This window comes from Theobroma cacao, chromosome 1 (assembly GCF_053813885.1).
Source record: "Theobroma cacao isolate CCN51 chromosome 1, ASM5381388v1, whole genome shotgun sequence".
Taxonomy (NCBI): Eukaryota; Viridiplantae; Streptophyta; class Magnoliopsida; order Malvales; family Malvaceae; genus Theobroma; species Theobroma cacao.
The window spans coordinates 8,580,131-8,603,746 of NC_142639.1; the positions used below are offsets into that span (position 1 = coordinate 8,580,131).

The window sequence follows — 23,616 nt, forward strand, 5'->3', positions numbered from 1 at the left end:
TATGTATGAAAATATTTTTTTTGAAAATTTTTTTATTTGTTATGTGACATTACATGTCAACATAATGCCATATCATTATTCGATGCTACATGGCATGCCACGCCATCGTATTGATGCTACTTCATCAAAATATGTCAAGTCAACGCTAACATCATCCTTTTAATGATAAAATTAGATGTAGTTAAGAAAAAAAATTAAATTGAAATAATTTTTAAAATTAAAAAATTAAAATTTTACGATTTTGAAGGATTAAATTGAATAAAATATCTTAGTATAGAGACTTTACGGCTATTTTGACCAATTTTTATTTTAAGAGTTTATTATAAATGGAGTAGCAGATTAGCAGTAGTATTATAATATATCTGTTCTTTTGCTTTCACACTTTTTCTGTGGATTCCCAGCTGAGCAAACTCCAGAAAAACTTTACTCTTGTGTGAAATACTACAAGAAAGAGATTCCGAGAGAAGAGAGAATGGGGAAGAAGATGCTGAATTTCGAAGAACAGTGTCAGATAGTGAACATGTTGAAATCGTCGTCCGAACAAAAGTCAATCGAAGAGACAGTCACTGAATTCTTCAACAATTCCAAGCTCCGCCATTTCAATGTCTGCTATTCTCTCGCCCTTTTATTGCAGGTCATTTCGCTTCTCCTCTTTCTCTTTCTAATATCCCTTTCTCTTAGCTTCTCTCTCTAGGGTTTTAGGGTTTTGCGGATTTGAAATTTCTCTCATATCTCATCTGCTTACTACTTTTAGGGTTTATTTCCGAGTTATATTCTAGCTGTTCAGGGGCTGTGAACTTATTACTTGCCATTTAAAATGAAAATGCTAGCGAATTACTGAGAAGTTTGTTTGCTTAGTTGTGCTGGCTGCCGTGGCTTTTGGTGGAATTCGGTAACATTGTGTTAGAATATGGTACTAGAGAATCTGAACTTGAAATTTGGGTCAATGACAGGGGAATAGGATTTATATCGGATAGAAATGCTCACTGCGTCTGCTAATCTTCATAATTAGTTTAGATCTATGGTTCTATGTGGTTGAGTTTGTTTTGTTTATTTGGCAGAAGAAAGTTTGGTTCTGATATCAATGTGTCATGCTGGTCTAACGAGTTAAATTATGGTTATCATTCACTCATTTTTCTTTTTCTTCCTGAGATTTATTGGCATCAGCATTCTTTTAATTTGTCAATTAGCCTAAAACATTAAGGCTTTGCTTTGTAGGAGTGATTGCAAAGAGAAAGACAGGGATTTAGGAAGGATAATTCTCTTTCCTGTACCGTGCTTGGTAGGAAATATGGATTAGTGGTGACAGAATAAAATTGTTTTAATCCATTGCATGGTAGCATTTGAAAAGTGGTTTTTCTTTTTAAAAAATAGGTGGACTATACTGTAAATCTACAATACTTAATTCACATAGCGCTTATTTTTTTCCTCAAGTCTTCCTACATGGGAAGATTATTTTTGTTAATATGGACAAAAAAGGCAATCACTTATATCAAATTTGAGTAAAACTAGTTTTTTTTCCTCTTTCCAATTTCCACCCACCTTCCTCCATCTTGCGCTTCTCTCATATAAAAAAAAATCCTAAATAATATAAGAAGTACTAACTGCTAGGTTTTTATTTGGTTTGTTTGGTTTAATAGGAGGTATAATAGGGGAAGAGATTAGAGAATGAATTTAAAGTTGGAATTTTATTCTTGAATGTGAGGAAAAATAACCTAAAATGCAAGGGACTCTATTTTAGTTAGGTTATTTTTCTCCAGATCTCTTCACTTTTGAAGATACTTAATTGGGTTTGCAGCAAAATTGTGAGTGATAATTCTTTACTTTGTATTCAGCTTTTGTACTTCTATTGTTTAAGGTTCAAGCTTAACAATGGACTTTATGTCGGTTTACTGTTAGAATGTATTATATATGATATCACTATAGTCATTTGACTGTTATAGAATTTTTGGGCATCTCAAATGCTGATTTGGATTTGATTGTTGGTTAACAAGAGCATTGAGAAGTGCTTCAGTTATGTGCTATAAGTTTTTGAGTTTTATTTTACCAGTAGAACATGTTCTATAAGCTTAAATCTTGTCAGGTATTATAGGTTTAGCTAAGGCAAGTTCTAGCCATTAAAACCACCTTGGAACCCTCCAGGCAAGGTGCAGGCCTTTGGCACCTACTGTCACCTTTTTGAAAAGGCGAAGGCACATAGTGCCCTCCTGTTTTATTGAACTTTTTTTTTTTTTGTGAGCTACTTCTCAATTGAAAATAATGAAAATACTAGTGTCTTTTTCTTTAAGGATACAGATTGAGGTAATATTATCCATGTGTAACTTCCTGTGTGATGTAATAGCTCCCTGTTTAGCATTTAGATCTTACACAGTTCAATGCTGCCCACTAAATTAAATTTGAAACTTTTAATCAAGTTTTTTAATAGTTCTTCAGAAAGTGAGGATGTCATGCTAACATGTTTGGGTTGATTGACTAACCGGATCTTGTATAATTCCAGGATAAAATAATGCTCAGTTCAACTGAACGATTGGTTGCATGTGCTATTCTTCATCGAAGCTATTCGTCTCAAAAGTCTGCTGCAAACCCATTTATATCTTTTCTTGTAAATGTAAGCCAAGTTTATTATCCTTGTTATGTTTTGTTTTAGCAAGTTCAGCAAATTTTTATCTCTTTATATATTATCATATTCAGGCATAACCATGTATTGAGAGAGCTCTATTGTGCCTACTTTATTTGTTGCTTATTTAGGGTAACAAAAGCCATATATTTCTCTGGGTATGTTCAGGAAAACATGCTAGGCTATTTGGGGCAAGCCTGTCGTTGCAAAATTTTCCATCTTATTTTGCTTTGTTTGAAGACTTGAAATTTCTTGTGCCTTTGAATGCAACTATTCTATCATATTTAGTGTATCGTAGTTAGTCAAAGAGGTTTTACTTCTTTGTGATTGTGGAACAATAGACAACTTTTTTTAAAGAAACTGAACTTGCATCACTTGTATTATTGTTGCCCATATCATGTTTTTTTTTCCCTTTTAAAGAGAATCCTATTTTATTATTTTTATACCTTTCTTTTGTGTGTCTTTTATTTCTTCTGGATTTTACAGGCTGCATGTGATGATGGAGCTGAGAAATATGAGAGGGCATTTGTTCTCCATTTGCTAAGCAACTCCAATAAAGAGGTTTGATTCATTCTCTCTCTCTCTCCATTTGCAAGAAGTTGGGGGATTATTAAATTAGTTGCATTGTCTTGGACTCATGTTCATGTGTAAGAAATGTTGATCACCAAAACAGTAGGGCATGGGGGATTTGGATATTTTTCTATTTTAGGAATCTGCTTGCAGAAACCTACATTTCTTCAACTGTTAAATGCATAAAATGGAAGAATGAAATTGAGAAAAAAGGAATATTACTTTGGACTTCTCTGTCCTAGCAATTTTTCTGTATTTTGACAGATTGCAGGACATGGGTGTGCCAAACATGTAAAAATTTTGGTTTTTGAAAATGCACAAATTTGTAAAAGTGTGTTTTTGTGTATATGGAATTTGGATGGCTAGTTGTTGATTTTTGCAGGAGTTTATCATGTAAGAGTTGGTCCCTGTCCTTTTGCTGTTGGTTTTCTGATATGTATAGCTGATTAAGGTGTTGAATTTTTCATGCAGTTTCTTAAACAGTCTGCTTCAGATTATATCAACAATTTTGATCCTTCATCTCAAGTAAGTCAGTCATGTAAATACAACTTTGTTTTGTGGGTTTTTTTTAATGAAAAGAATCAATGTTCAGCTCTTCTTGTGTTAGGTTTTGATTCTTCTGCCAAGTTGGTGCAAATTTTGTCTATGTAATTGTGTTTTTAGTGAAAGAACCCATGTTTCTTGTTGAGGGGAGTAACTTGAATGACATTTGTTGAAAAACAATTTTCCATCTTTCCCCTCTCCCCCTTCCCTTTTTCTATTAACCCTTTCCCTCTAAGATTTATAGTGTTCTGTTCATCTGATAGATTTTATCTGTTTGATATTAGACTTTCCCACAACAAGAGCAGTTACAGCAACAATATTTTGAGAAAGTCCATCCAGAACCATATTCTTGCTTATTAAAAAATACTGCAGTGAAAAATGTGTTGGCAGATCCTGATTTGCCCTGTGGTTGTGATGCAAATTCAGCAGAGTATGTTTCTAGAGATGTTTATTGCTTTTGTTATTTTGTATTCCTTATATAATGCTCCATTTAATATTGTTTCATGCACTATTTTTTCTCTTTTTTTTTGAAAAATAGTAATTCACATTTTTCTCATTAGCTTGGATTTGCTGCAACCTGGAGCCAAACCTAAACTTGGATCTGGGGACAGAGATGAAGCCCTAAGTGGATTGATAGCGAATTTGTCATTGGAGGGGTTAGCTCCTCATTGGATCAGGCCTGTTCCACCTAGGTTCCCAGTGGATGAGAAGGAGGTAAAACATTTTCTCAGGGGCTGTTATTTAATTGGTTAGTGGAGTTCACCTGTTTTACCTGTCAACCATTTTTCAGCTTGTGTGGCTCAACCCTGATAACAATCATGAGCTTCAATGGGATCAAGGGATGTGTGCTGATACTAGCAGAGGAGCAGCTGTGAGAGACTTAATCGCAAAAGCTTTGAAGGGACCACTTGCACCTAACCAACAAGAGGTTTAATACCCTTTAATATCATATTTGTACATCTAGTAAGCATATCTTATGCTTTTATTTATGTAAAAGTTGCATGGCATCATTGTTTTGGTCTTAGATTTGACAGACCTGCTCTTATTTGCATCGAGTGATTAGTCCATTGAGACTGCTTCTAATAAATATCACTGAATTTAAACGTTCATGATACTTGGGTGGTATAACAAAACCTACGTTCTAAAACAGCTTAAGTTGTGTGTTAAGTAAATATTCAGACTTTAATTGGTGAACCTTAACAACTTTAATATCATGGACTTCTCTCATAGCATAGAGGCAATTGAATGGTTGGCCAACCAGGCTTATTCAAGAAGCCAACCAGGCTGGAACACCTGAGTAAATTATTCTTCATCAAGTTTACATTTCTATTATCAGGTTAACTGGTTTGGTGGTGGGACTGATGCTGGTGTGATCAAGTTTTTTATAAGAACAAAAGCCCCCAATTAGGATCTAACTGTCAGGAAGATGTTCATTGTAGAATCTAATATTTGATTCTGTCCAATTAAAGCCTTCATCTTACGAACTTGGTTTCATTCTGGTGGCTTAGTGGCAGAGTAGATTGCATCTGTACGCATGCACCTTTTACTGGCTAATTGTGGCACTATGTGGCTAAAATGTACCTATTGCATTTATGTGCCATGAGTCTTCCAGTAGTAAAATTTAAAATTTAACAGAAGTCAAACTAATTACCCAAACAATAAACTTGACTTGACCTGATTTTTACTAAAAGAAAAGCATTTGGGTTATTTGCCTTCCTTTCCTTCTCTGTCCACTGACAGAGACCATTTTGCTCACTCCCTTGCTTCTTGAGTGCTGCCATTTGCAGCTGATTATTTTGCCCGTGTCTTTTTTTATTTTCCCCCTTTTTTCTCCCTTTGTTCATTCTTCTGGCTTGCAACCTTTCTATCCATTTGCGCACAACTGGCTCATGCACTTCCATGGTCATTCTAAGTTCTTTTTTCCCTGTTTGGGCTCTTCTTTTTCTCTTTTTGTGTGTATTTGTATGTGTCGGTTGCCCCTCCGGCACAAAATTAGGGTAACATGTTCAAGGTGGTTTATACAAGTAAAGAGGAGACCTAAAAATGCTCTTCTGAAAAGATGTGATTTAATGGAGGATACCTATTTCAGGAGGGGGAAATCAAGACCAAAGAGGACAGGTGGAAACTATATTAAAGAAAAGTTCTCATATTTACTGAACTTATTGTGGATATGGTTCTAAATAGTTATATGGTCCCAAGTGGCACGATATATCCATGTAATGGGAAAAGGCTTGGTTAGATTCTAATCTCTTTTGATTGCACCTGTATGTGGTTGATTGGTAGTTATAAAAAATGGACTGTTATTATATTAACTGTTGGTGGAAATTAAAAACTCCACAAGCAGGTTTATATGTTTGTCACAAATCCATTGATCTATGAAAGGGAAGTCTACATCAAATTATTAAGTTAACGGATATAGTTAAATGGACATGTGTTGATCAAATTAAATTTGTTTGTGGAGTATTTAAACTCTTCCAGCAGTGTTTAGGGTATTAATCCTTTAAAAATTTGGTTTGAACGTCACTGGTTCATGGGTGTTAATTTTTTTATTACTTCTTAACAGGGGTTGGGTGTGGGTTGGGAGGGTTGTATAGGGCTTTTTTTTTTTTTAAAAAAAAATTTTGCTAGAAATTTACTTTGCTGCCTATGACATGAATTAGCAGTACTTGGCTAGGGTGAAACTTGGCACTGTTACTGTTCTATAGTGTTGCAATGAGGCTAGAGCTTTCACTGTTTTTGCATATCCAAATCTCTCTCTGTTTTCTTCTCCTCCTCGTCCTTCTCCAAATGGCTGATTTTAGTTGCTATCATATGGTGATGAGATATGGTTAAGATTTTGCTGCTCTAAATGTTAAGCTTGATTTTGTTTGGCAAATTAAATAACATGAGGAAGTAAGGAACTAAAACCAGAAATTATGAATAGGTGATCAGAAATATGGCTTGATCAATCACATGAACTTATAGTGTACCTTTTATGGTCGCAAATGGTTATCATTGGTGGCATTGGAGACACAAGGACAGAAAAGTTGAGAGAAGTGAGAGAGGATGACTGAATGTGAATTGTCAAATGTTTTAAGATAATTTTCAAATTAAATAATCATATTTATATGATTGATTGGACTAATTGTGTGCTGTAATAATTGATTAACTATTTTACCACACTAGCAGAACCTCTAATTTCTTCACTACTCATGTGACTTGATGGCACGTGTATGAATGTGCTCTATTTCATGACTGATCTGCCTTTACTGAACCAAATTGACAAGGTAATCTTTAATTGAATCACCTTAAATTTTTTATGCTACATTGAACATTTAGGTACTAATCTTGGTTTTAGCCCTTCTGTTACAATGATGTAAAGCAACACATTCAAAGAATTCGCCGGTAAAGGGGATTGAGTCAATGACAATCTGTATGATCACTCCAGTTTGAGTTTGATAGTTGGATCTGCCACTTTAAGATGTCTGTCTTAAGTAATAATGTAGTACCAAGTAATCTCACCTGTTTAAGTGAGATGCATAATGTCTCAGTTTCTATGTGTTATCATGAAGAAATCCTTACATGTCCTGTCCGAGAAAGAATCCCTTTGTTGGTAAATTACCTAAAGAAACAGTTAAGCTTTTCTTATTTAAATCTATTTGACACCAGATGGCTCTATTCATGATGGGGAATTATTCTGATTTACATTCGTTGGAAGAGGTATACATGTTTTGATACATTAAAACTGTTCTAGCAATATCTGGCTTTATATGAAGTGTTAACGAGTAGGTTTTGTTTGAATATTGTGCTTGGTGTATTTGAGTAACTTTGGATAAGTTGGTCTAAAAGGTAAACCAAATAAAAAATTGAGTTTGTGTCTTTGGATCTAGATTCCACTAAAGTATATGTTAAAATATGCTTACTGTAAAGCGGCAGCTTGTTTAACATAGTTCATCTTATTTATAGAAAAAAGCACAAGTTGCTTATTAAATGCTATTATGAATACATTTTGCTAATGATTTAACCACGACTTGCTTTTACTATTTGTCACACTGATGATTCTGTGGTGGAAACAAGACTGAACTTGTCTTTTCTGTTCAGCAAGTCCTGGTGGAGCTAGCTAATGACCCCAAGCTTGTATATCACTGTGGATTGACTCCAAGGAAGCTACCTGTATGTTATTTGAGAATTCTACAGTTTGGCGTGTAACATATAGAATATAGTACTGCTGCCTTGACATTTAACCCCCATAATTTCAGGAATTGGTGGAAAACAATCCGCTTATTGCTGTAGAGGTTCTGACCAAGTTGATAAATTCTCCTGAAATTTCTGAGTATGCATTTGCTGAATCAGTGAAATTTCTGTTTAATACATTGCAATCAACATTCTCTTTCTAACATCTGAAGTTTCTTTTTCTGTGTACATACACATGGAATTGTGTATCCAGCTATTTTACAGTTCTTGTTAACATGGACATGAGTCTACACTCCATGGAAGTTGTGAACAGGCTCACAACTGCGGTTGAACTTCCAAAGGAATTTGTACGTATGTACATAACTAATTGTATATCATCCTGCGAGAACATCAAGGTACTTCCCATATATTAATATATGTATGGATGTATATATTATGTGTCTGTGTGTTGTATATTTTGTTTTTGTTTTTTCTTTTAACCAACTGGTTTGGTTATTGTAATATGTGGGACATGCTTTGTAATTGAAGATGAAAAAAATTCATCTAGGACCTGTCTCCTGCACTTGTGTGGGGTTCTGGAATTAATTCTAATGGGTTGGTGATATCACATGGTTGGTAGAGAAAGGATGACAATGTAGGTATTTGACAGGGTGAAGAATGTGGCCTTAAGAAAGACTATAGAGACATTATTAAGAGGAAGGCAAGACTATTATGGAAAAGATTACTAAATATTAGCAGTCATTTCTCAGGCCATTTAAAGTTCCTTGAGAAATCCTCATTAATTGATGGAAAAGTCCCTTAAACCTTTCCAAGATATTCTATGTAGACATCTGACAGTGTTGTTTGCCTTTACATGTAGAAGGGATTAGGGAAGAGGGCAGTACTAACAGCTTCTCTATCTGTTATATAAATGTTGTTTTTAACTTATAACAAGGGCAAATTTCAAAAATTACTTTTTGAGTTTTATTCTCTTAACTAAATATTCCATTCTTCTAATTTCAGCAATCAAATAGCCAGAATTTTAAGAAATACATCACAACCAAATCTATTTGTGGGTCACCTGCTAGAAAGGTTATGAAATCGGCTTTGTCAACTGTCATATTGATGCCATGTCTCCATTAACATTAAGCTTGTTGTGCTTATAATTTGACGACATGTTTGATTGTCCTGTTTTCTTCTCTTTTCTAAATTTTTTCTTTTTTCCCCCATTTTCTTATTGTTGTTTTTCTTATCTACCTGACCATAAAAATTCAAAGTGTTTCTTCCAAGTTTTTACCTTATTTTTCATTTGAGTCATGATTTCTTTTCACTTGATCGAGACCCATTTAGTTTAGCTACTGGTTGATTTCTTTGATTCTTCAGGTCTACTAAGAAACTTCCTTTCTCTATTTGAAGGTTTGATTTTTTTTTTTGCTCAATATTTGAAGGTTTGATCTAATTTTAGTATCTCCTTGTATGGAATGATATGATTTTTTATGAGTACTGGATGTTTTCTTAGCGCGCTCTTGTTGGTATGTATTTTTTTTTTCATTTTGAAGTGTGTGCTATAATGATGTATATGTTTGTGAGTCACCTGTTACAATCATTTTAAATTTCAGGATAAGTACATGCAGAACAGGCTTGTGCGACTTGTATGTGTTTTCTTACAGAGTTTAATCAGAAACAGAATAATTGATGGTGAGTATGGTATTTCTCTTGTAGGCAAAGATGTTGTAGTATTTGTCATTTAATGTACAACATGAACATATACGCAGACATGATTAGATGCTTATTATTAGGTTATTCCATTTGGCAACTAAATTAAAGACGAGAGTTGGCCATAAGAAATAAATAAATATGGGAGAAATGCTCTAATGTTGTCTAATAATGACAATATAAGGGTTTTTTGTGTGTGCGTGTGTGTCTGTCTGTCTCTCTGCTCGCGTGCGCCTGTGTGTGTGCGTGCGTGTGTGTGTGCGTGTGTGTGTGATGCTGGCCTTTTATGTTGCTCTATTGGGTATGTTGCAAAATTATAGCTCTGCCTGTGAAGGTTTTGAACTCTTCCCCTGGTATGTAAAATAATAATCCATTAATTTGAATACCAATAGTGATGTTACTTCACGGTTATTTCTTTCCTTCCAAGTTCTGGAGTGGCCTTGTAGTAGTTCTAGGAGTGTGTTTGCTATTTGACTGGCTGTTATCGTGGAAGTGATTGCATAGTGGTACATGGTTATGAAGAATTTCTTAACGAGTTACCATTCACCACCGACAAATATTTGATCTGTCTAGTTATCATCTTTAGATATTAATCTATGATTTTATATTAATAACATACATTGCATGTAATCAGTGTCTGGTTATTTCTTCGTTTCTTTTCTTAATGCTCTGTTATTGGGATATCTATGTAATATGCATGATTTACTTGTTGCTGAAAGTTGAGCATGTTTGGATTTGATGTTTTGGTATTTGCAGTTAAGGATCTCTTTATTGAAGTTCAAGCCTTCTGCATCGAGTTTTCAAGGATTAGAGAAGCAGCCGGTTTGTTTAGGCTTTTGAAAACCTTAGAATAAATGATCCCTTTTGTAAACTCGATTTTCTACAGTGTAGATAGTATCGTTGTCCTTTGGGGTCTGATTACTGCTCCTTTAGCTTTTCAAAGGCCACAAATTTTACGTACCAGTTGCACTTTGGTAACATAAACAGAATAAGGTGGTACTATTCTAGCATCTATAAGCATATGTGTCCATGCTCTATATAAAATCAACTTAAAATGATGAGAAAACTCACTCTTCTTGGAAAATTTTCTCGTGTATACCTATTTTTTGTAATTGGTCAATCTTGAAATTACGATAAAAAAAAAATGAACTAATTAGCTAAAACTATAACTAAGGGGATACGATATGCAACTGGACATTGCATTTCATGTCTAATCAGGATGCCTTGGGATGAATAATAGAAGCATAAAGTAGGAAAAGGTTGATCTAAGGGATACAGCAGCACATTCTGTTAGGCAAGTGATGTTGATCGGAAATTCACTGTACCTTCTACTCTAGCAAGCCTTCGATATTCCTTGTTAACTTGATTTGATGTATTAATCTTTTATAAAATTTATACATTATTAATAAATCAAATGCTGCCATTTTGTTATAAATAAATTCAAAATTTGAGAAATAAGTATTCATAATTTTAAAATATTTATTTTTATGAATTTTAAATTTTTACTCTTTGTATTTATGAAATGACACTGATTAATTGATGATATATATAAATACTATACATTTATAATATATTAAATATAAATTCATGAAACGCACTCAAATTCATAAAATAAACTCAACCTAATAAACTCTACTTGCTTGATTCAATTTATAAGGGCTTTGGTACATTGAAATGAATCTAACGCAAATCTAAAAGATAATCTCCAACCATAAATAGACAAAACAAATAAAGAGGGAAATCTATAATACTCCAAAGGGTATTAAATAAAAAAAATATAGTTAAAAGACAGCCGCACGATAAATTCATTTCAAGTCACTCAATAGATTATCTCAAGAAAAGAAATGATGAATGCAAGCTTGACCTTTTTTTTTTCCTTGAAAATTTATGGTAAGAAAAAATTAATCAGTAACCACAGTTGGAAGACCAGATATTAAAGTGAGGGATGAATGCTACAAGTTGTCATTGTACTGTTTGCTTAATGTTGAATTTTGTTTTTATACTTCAATTATGGTTGATTTGTGAACAAAAATTAATGATAAAAGAGTAATTTATGAAATATATTGATTATGCAAATTAAATAAGTTTTAAAGAAGAGTAGGAATAAATTAAATAAGCTTATCACCCTAGCTATATAGCTTAGATATCAAGGCTAAGCACAGCCAAAGGGGGCACTCTCGATTAAGTGTTGGTCCAGCTCAACATATTCAGTCACTTGGTCCGTCCTACATAGATTGGCTCAACCTATTGATTAGCCACTGTCGGGTGGTGTCCGGTCAATTTTTATTTATTTATTTTCTTCATTTACATATAAAAAATTTAAATGATTTTCTCTTTTTGGTCATGGACAAATCGTCAAGCTTATAGGCATAGCCATTCTCCCCTACTCTTTTTTCTCCTTCATTCACAATTTTTGCTTTTACAAAATTATTTAAACCATAAATGAATGGATTATTTTTTGAAATATTATTTCATAGTTTATTTTGGTCTAGGAATCAATTAGAATAAGAGAATAAAGATAGAGTTTAACACAATTGAAATATAATAACAAAATTTAACATTTATTATTGTATAATGATAAATTTGATATATGTCCAATAAATTAATGGTCTCATACAACGTCGCAATGAATAATAAAGTTAAAGAAAAACTATACTTTAACATGTGATAACAAATGAAAGCAAAAAATATAGTTTAAACCCTTTATCAATGGAGATAGCTGGGGCAACCATAATAAATCGAAATGAAAGAAAATATATTTTTATCACAACTTTTGTCATTGTTAAACATTGACATTAAGAAAACCAAATTGAATCTCTTTTTCACCTCTTTAATTTCCTTTTACCTTTGAACTATCTCTCCAAAGAAAAATAAATTAATAAATAAAAATATACATTGAAAATTGTAGGCCTCAAGGTTCAAAGTACTGGATGGGTTCATGTATCCTACAAGAATAATTCTCTTAAGGGGGGGTAAATTTAGAGAAAAGTCACCTACCAAAGCCAAGACCAAAAGCTTTTTTGGCAAGATTTGAGTAGCTAATTCTAATCTTTCAAATCAGAAGTTTTTTATTTGAAAGGAAAATGAAAAAATAAAGAAAAAAGCAATTAATAATAATATTATGAAACCAAAAGCTGCCTGGATTCCTCTTGCCTTCGGTGGGCACAGTTTGATTATTTAAATGTAAATGAAGCATTATTTAGAACTTAAGAATCAATAATTTATTACAATTTTTTTGTACGGTTAGGGATATTAATGTCCCATCATTATGGAATATATGGATAGAAATAAAATATTATCTTCTAGGTTCTAAAAATATTTTCTGCATCTTTAAGTCTTTCATGATATCTAAGTGTCAAATTATTTGTACCCACCCATATATATATCAGCAGGTACGGAGCTGTTTATTTCTAAAACATTTAAACTTGAAATTTAATAAAAATCATTTAAAATTTTATTTTAATTTTATATTATTTAAAAGGTGGATAAAGTTTAGGCATGAATAAACATAATCTAAAACCTGGAGATTTCAAAGTTTTCTTCTTTAAAATTGAGACAAGATCTCATCATCTGAAAGTATTCTTGCAATGATGAAAGACATTTTTATTTTACAGTTATTAATTAATTAACATCAATCTCATTTCTAAATAAGGACCTCAAATTTGAATTTCCTACCTTCCAACAACCCTAATAATTCATCAGACGCAAAGCATAATCATATTATCCATAGAGCTTAGAACTAATGCACTAAGTCTTTAATTCAAAAGTTAAAATTAACTGATAAGGTACTTAGTTTTTTTTTTTTAATTGAGAGAGGAAGGATTCCAACTTTACTCTTTAAGTAAAAAGATCATGTATCAACTAATGAGCTAAATACTTGAGTGCATGGATGAAATACTTAATTCAAAACCATATTTTTAATTTTATTTTTTTAATATTTAAAATATCATTTCTCCATACCTCAAGTAGTGAACCTCATCCTAAAAGTATGTTCATAAACATATGAAACGAGGAAGTAAGGTCTTACACATGGGCCATGGATCTATAATGATATTTTGTATTAAACAATCGATGAGGTGTTGTCTTCCAGAGCTTTAACTTATAATTAATTCTTAAGTTCAAGTCTGAGTTTAATCATACTATAATAATACTCCATTCTTTTTAATAATCTCCTTGGAAAGTAAATAACATGACTTAATTTATAGAGAAAATTGTGAGAAATAATTCTTCTCATGAGCTTAATTTAAAAATATTTTTTATTATAATTTTAATTATTTTTAATCAATTTTTGACATGACTTGACAACAATGTCCTTTAAATAATTTCATACAAATTAAATTTCTCTATCTCGCCATTTAGACAAAACTTTTAAAATTAAATCTCGAATTCTCTCTCTTACTAAATACTTCTATCTCGCCATCTATTTCTCTTGTCATCCCAAAGAGCAGAAATGACATCAAGGTATGTGTTTTAAGTTCTTAAGTTTATTGGTTTATATTCATAGAATCTTAAAGTTGAGAGGTTGAAATTGGTTAGATATATCTATAAATTAGAACATTGTATGACTTTGGCAACTTAAACCTAATTACGATTAGGCAAATTAATTAGTTATTAGGTATTGTATTATTGATTTTTAGGCATTGTATCACTAGTTTTTAGGCATTGTTATATTGGTTTTTAGGTATTGTGTGCTTGTTTTAGGCATTGTGTGATTAAGTTGTAGGCATTGTGTGATTAATTTTTAAGCAATTCTTAAATCACACAATGTCTAAAAACCAGTCATATAATGCTCTACTAACTAGTCACACAATGTCTAAGTCACGCAATGTCTTATCAACCAATCATGCAATACCTAAAAATCAATCACGTAATGCCTTATCAATCAGTTACGCAATACTTAAAAATTGGTTACACAATACCTAAAAACCACCAAATTTCATTTAACAAAATCAATAACTGCCAACAACACACTATATTCCATTTAATAACATAATTAACAAATATGCCTACTTCGCGAAAAATGCTCAAAATATTCAAAGATTTTTCTTCGTACATCAAAAATACTTCAAAATGCTTAAAATGTTCAAAACGCTCAAAGATTTTTCTTCGTGTATAAAAAATGCTTAAAATGCTCAAAATGTTCAAAAAATTTTCTTCGTATATCAAAAACCAATCCAAAATGCTTAAAACGTTTAAAGGTTTTTCTTTCTGACGAAAAATACTCCGAAGATGAATGATCTGACGAGAAAAACTCAAAGGATATGAGTTGATTTGAGGTACGGATCCAAACATAAGAGTTAGTTTTATCAAAAGTAATTTTATTTAAAATTAATTTTTATTGATTAAAAATAATTAAAATTATAAAAAAAGTTATTTTAAAAAACATCGAGAGGTATTTTTGAAAAGAATCTTAATTTATAAGTTGTAACCCTACTGAAAAACCTTACTCTAAAGCTCCTTCATAGGAAAGGTTTATAGGAAAGCTCTCCTGCAAAATTACGAATGTGATGGGGTTCCTTGAACCCCAAAAAAAGAAAATATATACGATGCTCTTCATTGCAACTTGGAAAGGACAGTGAGAAGTAGAAAAAGATTAATCCTGCTTTTGGGTGCACAAAACAGAAAGAAAGCAATGGAGATCCTGCTTCTTGAACGTGGCAAACAAGTAGACAGCATGTTGTTTCGGTGCATGACTCACTGCATGCCATGTGGAAGTACCTGCCAATCCAATTTGCTATTTTTTCCGTTGGAAAAGGGTCTCGGTGCAGCAGATCGATCCCTAGCTCCCCATCTAGGAAAAGGGCACGTTGCCGTAGCCAAATCCACATCCTTTAATCCATAGCTGACGGCTCATATATTCTTTTTCGTAAAATATTTGTCAGTTTTTATTTAAAATTTTATTTAATTCAATTAAATTAAAAGAGGAGTATTAGTTTAGTAGTATGTTTATGTTACGCTACGTTAGAGAATTAAGAAACAAGGCACCAATAATGAAAGTCCGGAAAGGAGCAGGCAGTGATGGTATACGTGGTTGCTTCGTAGGCGACCACGTTAGATAAGACAGCTCAGTTATGATCAATAATATAAAACCGGTTTGTGATTTTTAGTGACGTTTTAAACATGTTCAAGGGCACAACCAACGAGACAGACAAGATGGTGGGCTTCACCCTTGCCTATATGCTCCAATCGCAGTTTGCAAACATCTATGTTCCTCGATCTTCTGGTGCTGGGTTCCTGACACGTGTTACCGTCACGCAATTTCCGTTTCTTTTTTCTTACGCAATTAGGCAAGATATTGTAGACATTGGCTCTTGTCAAGTGCTTGTTGAACTGAACATGAAGGGTGACGTAAGTGACAAGTTCCGCTTGGGAAGTGCACCCCTTTTTATACGCTTGACTCTTGCATTCCCTTACAAAACTCGATTGAACTGAGAAAAAGCTAATCAAACACCAAAGCCATGAAGCCATTTGCGTTTCTCCGAAGGGCCTCTGCCACTGCGGTTGTGGCTCCTTCGCCTGTCACCACCCCTTTTGGCCAACAACTCCAACCACTGCTTCATTGCTTGCTCTCACAACCAGTTTCCGCTTCTGAATCTGCATTCCCTTGCGCCACTTGGTTTCTTCATGCGCTCCACGCCTCAACCACCACCCAGACCATAGCCTTGGACTCCCTAAAACCCATTGATTTTCGACATTCAGATCGAGCAATCGTGGAAACTTATCTGGAAGATAATGTCACAGTGCTCGACGCATGCAACCAGTTATCAGAAAAGATGCAGGTCATTCAAGAGTATGTAAAGTCGCTAAGGGTAGTCTCCCATTTGCTTCAAGGGCCTAATCCAACCACTTTAGCTCGAGCACTAGGCTTGTTAGAGTCCTCATGGGAGGCCATGGAGAGAAGATTTCGAGAGATACCGGACAATAAGTATAACAGCCGCTCAAGTTCGAGCAAAATGTCAAGGAAGAAGGTCGCTAAACAGCAAGATAATTCAGAATATGGTGAGATTTTGAATGGCTCCATGGCCATGGCCTTGATGGCTTGTGTTGTTCTCGGAACTGCTCTATCATTCAAATCAAAACGTCTACCAACAAATGAGTATTGTTCTCAGTCGTCAATACCTACATCTTGGTCACTTTCTTTGCACGAGTTACACAAGCAACTCAAGGGTCGGAAATTAGCTGGTAACAATTCGTCCATGATGCTATGCGAGTTAAGACAGGCTGTTAAGGTGGCTCAAGATTTACAGCATCATATTAAAATTAGGAATAAAAGTGGGGTGGAGGTTGCTGGTGAGGAACTTAAGAAGCGGTGCAACGGCTTGGAAGAACAAATTACGGCATTAGATGAAGGCGTGAGAGAGTTGTACAAGCGTTTGGTTTCTGTTAGAATGGCCTTACTAGGATTTTTATCCCGAGCCTAAAATTTGCAGCGAAAGCGCACTGATCAAGCTAACTGTTGCAATCTGACACCAATTTTTGAGGCCAAGTACTACAACCAATTTAATTGTAGATTTAATGTAAGATTATCAAGATTTTTTTCATGGGAAATTAATTATAACGATTCTCTTCATGATTTCATGCCATTACTCATTATATATCTTCTTAATTATGCCCCTCTTTTATTTTTATTTCAATATTACTAATCTTAATTTTCCTCCAATGGCTAGAATATTAAGAGTTGTGATTTTATTTTGTTTAAAGGAATTATAGGGTTGCTTATCTCTTTCTTTCTCCAAAATGAGCCCCTAATTAGTAAATGACCTGTCAACAACTCAAATGGAGAGTATATTCTTTTCAATTATTGTATAATTATTGTACTTAGGGGTAAGCAAACGTAAATCGAACCGAACAATCAAATCGAACCAAAATGAGTTCAGCTTTTTAGTTCGGTTAGTTCGGTTTTTTAGATAGTTCGATTATGATAGTTCGGTTATTAAAATTAATTCGATTCGATTTCGATTAGAAAAATTTCTAATCGAAGTTAAGTAGGAGTATTATGGGGATTTTGCATGAAAAATAAATCATAAACCTAATATCTTCTTTTTAGTTCCTCTTTAATTATATGAGTATTTATCTTATTTGTTATAATTTTTTATTATCATTTTCAATATTTTTGTAGTATTGATTTATTAAAAAAATATAGCATAAATAAATGTATACAAACAAAAAAAATTTGTCAAGTTCAGTTTTTGAAAATCGAATTGAACCAACCGAATTAGTTCAGTTTCAATTAGTTCGATTTGATTTTGATTATTTTTAAATATAAGTTCTGTTAGTTCAGTTATTAGATATCTAAAACCGAGCTAACCAAACTAATCGTTTACACACTCTTAATTGTACTACGATAGACTAATCATAATTCTCAATCAGTGGTGAATTTTTAAATAAGTTTTTGTTATGATTGGATAATTACAAATAAAAAGAATTAATGACTTTTAACAAAAGTACAAGTATTCTCCTAACCTCTTCATATCTTGATTACTTGGAAACTAAGTTCCACTAACGTAATTCAGTGTAGAAGGTACGTGTTACATGGTGGGGAACGGAAAGCATATTAATTTCTGGAAGGATCAGTGGATATCAGAGCCCCGCTTCATGTCCAATTTCCTAGAATTTTCGCTTTGGTCATCAACAAAGTGGGTAAGATTAAGGAATTTGGCAGATGGGTGGATAATCAATGGGTGTGGAGTGTTGGATTGAGAAGAAGAGTCTTTGACTGAGAAGAGCAGCAATGGAAGAGTTCTTGAATCTGTTATCTAGGCAAGTTTTACATGAGCAATTCAAAGATAACCTCATTTGGAGCAGAAACATCAGCGGGAATTATGCCACTAAATCCTTTTGCCACGCAGTCCTAACGCAAAACAGCGTTAGTTCTAATGTGTGGAAGGAGTTATGGGAAGGATTGGCTCCCCATAAAGTGGAGTGCTTCTGCTGGCAATTATTGAAAGGGAGGCTGGCGGTACGTCAAGACCTTGCTGTCAGGGGAATCATTAACTAGAACACTGCGTACTGCCTGTTGTGTAGATGATGTATGGAATCTATTAACTACTTATTTTTCTCATGCTCTGAGACTTGGAAATTGTAGTATTGGCGTTGTGGATTCTGGAATGTTAAATGGGTTATGCATGAAAACCCAATTATTTGTTTCCAATCGTGGTGTGAATTGGGGAGTGGCATGAAAAATGGGAAGGTGTGGAAAATGGCTTTTCACGCCATTGACTGGTCCATTTGGTTTTACCGTAATGAAATGGTGTTCAAAGGTCAGATGTGGAATAGGGAGGAGACTTTCGACTTAATTAAATTGAGACTTGCATGGTGGGTGAAGGCCAGGTGGCCTCAACTTAACCTCTCTGTTCCAGACTTAATTAGGGATCCTAGATGTGGAGTAAACACCATTAAAGCTAGAAAAGATAAACTGATCCTGATGTGGAAAGAACCACCGCATGGGAGTTTGAAGTGTAACGTTAATGCTACTGCTAGGGGATGCCCGGGGAGGCTGGAATGGGGGGCGTCCTCAGGACTGACAAAGGCAGCATGCTGCTTATTTTCCCTAAATCTGTGGGAGTGACGGACTCTAATGCTGCTGAACTGATGGCTTTCTTGGAAGGTTTTCAGATCATTGCAGCTCTGATTGGGCAAGAACAAAACATTAGTTTTGAAAGTGATTCCTATAATGCTGCCACATGGGTGTTAAACTCCCAGCAGGTGCCGTGGAGACTAAGAAGCTTAGTCATGAAGATTGAAAGGCTCAAATCTAAGATAGGGAGTTGGATCGTGAGGAAAGTGCCACGATCTGCAAATACAGTGGCAGATAATCTTGCAAAAACTGGAATAAGAAGGCTAAGTGACTTGATGTGGGTTATAGGGGACGATGTTGTTGTTGATAGTACAGGAGATGAATTAGCTTTTCTCACACGAAGTGTGTGTTGCTAATCTGTCGGTATTAAGGGAAAGCCACCTTAGCTAATCTCTTTTTTTGTGCTTTGTATATATTCATGAGATCAATACAAAAAGCCTAATTTTCAAAAGAAAAAAGTTCCACTCACGTAACATATAGTTAGTTCTTATTAATTCAAGCACACCTCATCCCGAGAATGTGAGATATATGGGCACAACGATAAACAGCGTTTGGGTATAAAATTCCACACTTTTTTTAGTTCAGTTATGAAATGAAAGCTTTTTGTTTATTTAATTACATAATTAACCCAATTTTCTTAGATAGATACAATAATTCTTATATCTATATATTTTATTTAAAATAGTATTAAAACAAATTGCCAAAGATATTATCTTAGATCACTAATTAGTGAGTTATCCTTTATAGTTCGACTAAAATATGATCAATAACTTACCTTAGCTTTTTTTTTTAAAAAAAAAAAAAAACCCACGCGCATAAGAGGTAAATAAATAGTTTAGCTCAAACCAATGAAAAAGGAATTTAGCAATCTAGAAGTGATAATTGGATAGGCCAAGTTGGGTTTGGATTGAAATTGGGTCATTGGTTGAAGAAATTAAATTCAAGTTATTTAGGGTTCTAATCACTTTGTGTTCGGTGTTTAGCTCATTTCGGATTCAAGTTATTAATTTTTAAAATCAAATTAAATTGAATCAGGATGGAGCATTAAGATGAGTCAGATTTTATCAATATTAATTTACTCAATGTTACAATATTTTTACCAACTTGTGACATACTTTCAATTTTGATTTTTGTTAAAAAAAATCATAAGATCATATAAAAAGATAAAAATAAGTAAATTAAAACTCATTTAGTGCTTTAAAATTATTTTATATAAGATATTACTAATTTGCTTCCAAAAGTCATTAATGATTCTTAACTTTTATTTTTATTTGATTAATTATTATTGGTAACGTACCATAAAATACAATTATGATTTATAAAATCAATAGAATCTAATATCAACTTAAGGTGAAATATAGTAATATTTTCAGGTGTAGAACACCAATCAACTTTATTGTTAATTATTTTTTTAATTTATAAGTTTCTTTTTTTTAATCAATTTTGATTTTTTATTTTTTTACTTGGTAAAAATGAAAAATAAAACAGAAATGAAAATGAAATATTTTATGTTCGACGTATAATTTTAACAATTGATTTTTTTCTCAAACTAAACAATTGAAATTTAATTGTAATAATAAAGAGATTTTGTTATTTTATACCTTTCTTGATCATTACAACGATTTTGCAATGAATTAAAGTTAATATAAAAGTTAGAAATATATGATAAGAAAAGAGATTTTATATATTATTATCTTTTTAAGTTATCATAGATTAATATTTTACGTTATAATTATTATTATTTAAAATAAAATAAAATATAAATTTAATTTAATTTAATTTTTTAATTAAATTATTAAATATTCTAGATTCCAATTATTTCATGATGGCGTCGAGTCAAAATGGCAAAAAGATGATTTAATTATCTTGTAAATCCAAACAAGTCCAATATGCCTAGAGGCCCATTAACATATAGGTGGGTCTCGACCCCTTATCATCTCAGAACCTTAACCTTCCTGTGCAATTTTTCCTCATCAAAAAAGAATAAAAAAAAGTAAAAGCATGATGGTCTTGTTCAATAAAATGCTTGAAAAACTTTTGAATTAATTGTTTAAAAATTTTAATTTTTTTTATTCTTCTATTTCATTTAATTAAGTCTCTTTATAATTAATAATTGATTAATTATCATTAATCAAAATATTACTTATCATTTTATACTCACGTAAAATTGATATAATATTATAATATGTTAACATGGTACATCAGTGTTAAGTGATATAGATGGATAAGTGATATTTTGACTAACAATATTTAGTCAATCTTTAATACTCCATCGCTAGTCAATTATTTATCTCTCTAATTGTCTCTTTTTGAACTAAAATGCCCTTTTTTTTACATGTTTATGAAATTTTGCCTATATAAGAGAAAAGAAAATTCTGTCTATCTCTCTCAAAATCGACAAGTGAAACTATAAAAAATGTATAAAAAATGTGTAGCATAAAATCATAATTTTGTAAAAAAATTTATATTCAATTATCAAATTAAATATAAGTAGCCTGTCCATCTCGGAGGAATGAGCGTGGACAAATACAAATAGTTTTATTTTAACATAATATTTTAAAAAAATTTTGAACTATTTGAGAAAATTTAAATAAACTCTTAGTTTATATTAGATTCAATCAATAATTTTTATTTTATTTTAAGTCAAATAAGTTCTTATGAGAATGATTGATTGATTGTCATTAATCAAAATATTGCTTGTCATTTTCTATTCATTAGACATTGGTGTAAAAATAAAAATGCTATGTAATTATATTATTATGTCACATTATCATCCACTATTATATGTCAATATATCACGTTAGTATCACATGGTAAAGAAAATGATAACTGATATTCTTATTAACAATAGCTAATATCATTGCACATAAGAAATTATTTGACAAAAAGAATAAAATCTTAATTAAATGTAATAAAAAGTGTTTATTTAATTTTTTAAAAATATTATGTTTTTTTACCTGAATTACCATTCATAATACATTTTTTTTAAATAAGGGTAAAATACCCTCACTTCTTAACTTTTAGTTATAATTTTATATGGGTCTATTAGTTTTCGAAATGGATATTTCGTTTTAAAAATGTAAACATCGTTAACAGAAATAATGAAATGACTAAAATGCCTTTTTATTCTGTCTCCCTTTTTATGTCTCAAAAAATTTGATCTGTTGGTGACGCTGCCATTTGCAACTAACCACTTCACAACAGGTGGACTGAAAATGTTGACGTGGCATTAACAAGATAGTGACATGTTTCTTTTTTTTTATTTTCTCTAAAAATATTGTGTGCTTGTTGAGTTTCAAACCTTAGACCTCATGTACGCACAACAAACTATCTATCACATGGTCTAAGCCTTGACCTTTAATTATATATTGCTTTTGCATCTTTTCTTATTTTCTTTATTTTTTTCTTTTTCTCTCTCCTCTTACTTTTTTCCTTAAGGATTGACTACTGTCATCGAACGTTATCGTTGAATATTGGTCAATGGTCACTGATCACGGTTATGGCATGGCATGTTCAGTGACTATTGACTAACGATCGACGTTTGGTGATTGATGATTGACGACGATGTTCAATGTCTAGCGGCTAGTCCTTAAAGGAGAACGTGAAAGGAGAGAGAAAGAAAGAAAAATTAAAAGAAAAAAGAGAAAAGAAAAGAAGAAAAGAAACAAAAGCAATATTTAAATAAATGTAAGGTAGTGTTTGGTACTTTACAATGTAATGTGATTGGAGGAATAAAATTATAGTGTTTGGTATATAAACAAAATAATAATTAAAATACAGAAAAAATAATATTGCAGCGTTTGATTTACAAGTGTTTTGTTAGGAATGTAATGTTAATTTTCAAAATTATCCCTATTTATTAAAATGTAAGTTTAATATACTTGTATTTTTTATTGTTAATTTTTATATAATATCATCTCTTAAATATATTTCTAATATCATATATTTTATTTTCATTTCTTATTATAATTTTATACATTTTATTTTTGTTTCTTTAATATAATTTTTTATATTATATATTTTATTTTAATTTTTTTACCTAAATTATAGAAATTTTAATTTTTAATTTTTATATTATATATTTTATTTTAATATATTTTATTTTAATTATAACATTACAAAATATTTTTAGCAAAGTATTAAAGTTGAAGGGAAAAATATCTTTAATAACATTAAAGAGTGCAATGTAATGGGATTGTATTAGTTTTGGACTGCAATCACATTACATCTTTTGTCTGTAATGTGATTGCATTGCAATCTTACATTGCAGTGGTCTGTTGTAAAATAAATACTGTAATGTAATTTAATTAGATATATTGTAGGGAATGTGCTCTCACTTTTCTCATATTAAACGTAACCTAAAGGTTTAGAGCAGGTGGTAAGGAGCTTATGAGATCTTAGGTTCTAAACTACAATACCTCGTACCTTGATGTGGTGACTA

General features: G+C 32.2%; 3 protein-coding genes across 5 annotated transcripts; all 3 read left to right on the plus strand.

Moving 5' to 3' along the window:
• The first annotated feature begins 352 nt into the window (after positions 1-352).
• Positions 353-10,682, plus strand: LOC18612002 (CCR4-NOT transcription complex subunit). 3 transcript variants are annotated; one of them, XM_018113990.2, is made up of 12 exons: positions 354-634; positions 2,498-2,608; positions 3,104-3,178; positions 3,659-3,712; positions 4,015-4,160; positions 4,291-4,444; positions 4,521-4,658; positions 7,811-7,882; positions 7,969-8,042; positions 8,157-8,298; positions 9,502-9,580; positions 10,355-10,682. In XM_018113990.2, the coding sequence occupies exons 1-12, from the start codon at positions 473-475 to the stop codon at positions 10,450-10,452; spliced, it is 1,305 nt and encodes a 434-aa protein (XP_017969479.1). In that variant the 5' UTR covers positions 354-472; the 3' UTR covers positions 10,453-10,682. The 3 variants fall into 3 exon arrangements, with proteins under 3 accessions (XP_088659017.1, XP_017969479.1, XP_017969480.1); XM_088802891.1 differs by lacking the exons at positions 9,502-9,580; positions 10,355-10,682 and adding an exon at positions 8,906-9,129 and having other exon boundaries at positions 353-634; XM_018113991.2 differs by lacking the exon at positions 9,502-9,580 and having other exon boundaries at positions 10,355-10,608.
• A 5,350-nt stretch (positions 10,683-16,032) lies between these two features.
• On the plus strand, positions 16,033-17,076 carry LOC148764506 (uncharacterized). The gene has a single exon (XM_088802936.1). It carries the CDS (start codon positions 16,057-16,059, stop codon positions 17,017-17,019), a length of 963 nt encoding a protein of 320 aa, XP_088659062.1. The 5' UTR covers positions 16,033-16,056; the 3' UTR covers positions 17,020-17,076.
• Positions 17,077-18,329: 1,253 nt separating this feature from the next.
• Positions 18,330-19,531, plus strand: LOC18612004 (uncharacterized). Its single transcript, XM_007048556.3, has 3 exons — positions 18,330-18,557; positions 18,684-18,983; positions 19,079-19,531. Exons 1-3 carry the CDS (start codon positions 18,330-18,332, stop codon positions 19,529-19,531), a joined length of 981 nt encoding a protein of 326 aa, XP_007048618.3.
• The last annotated feature ends 4,085 nt before the right edge of the window (positions 19,532-23,616 follow it).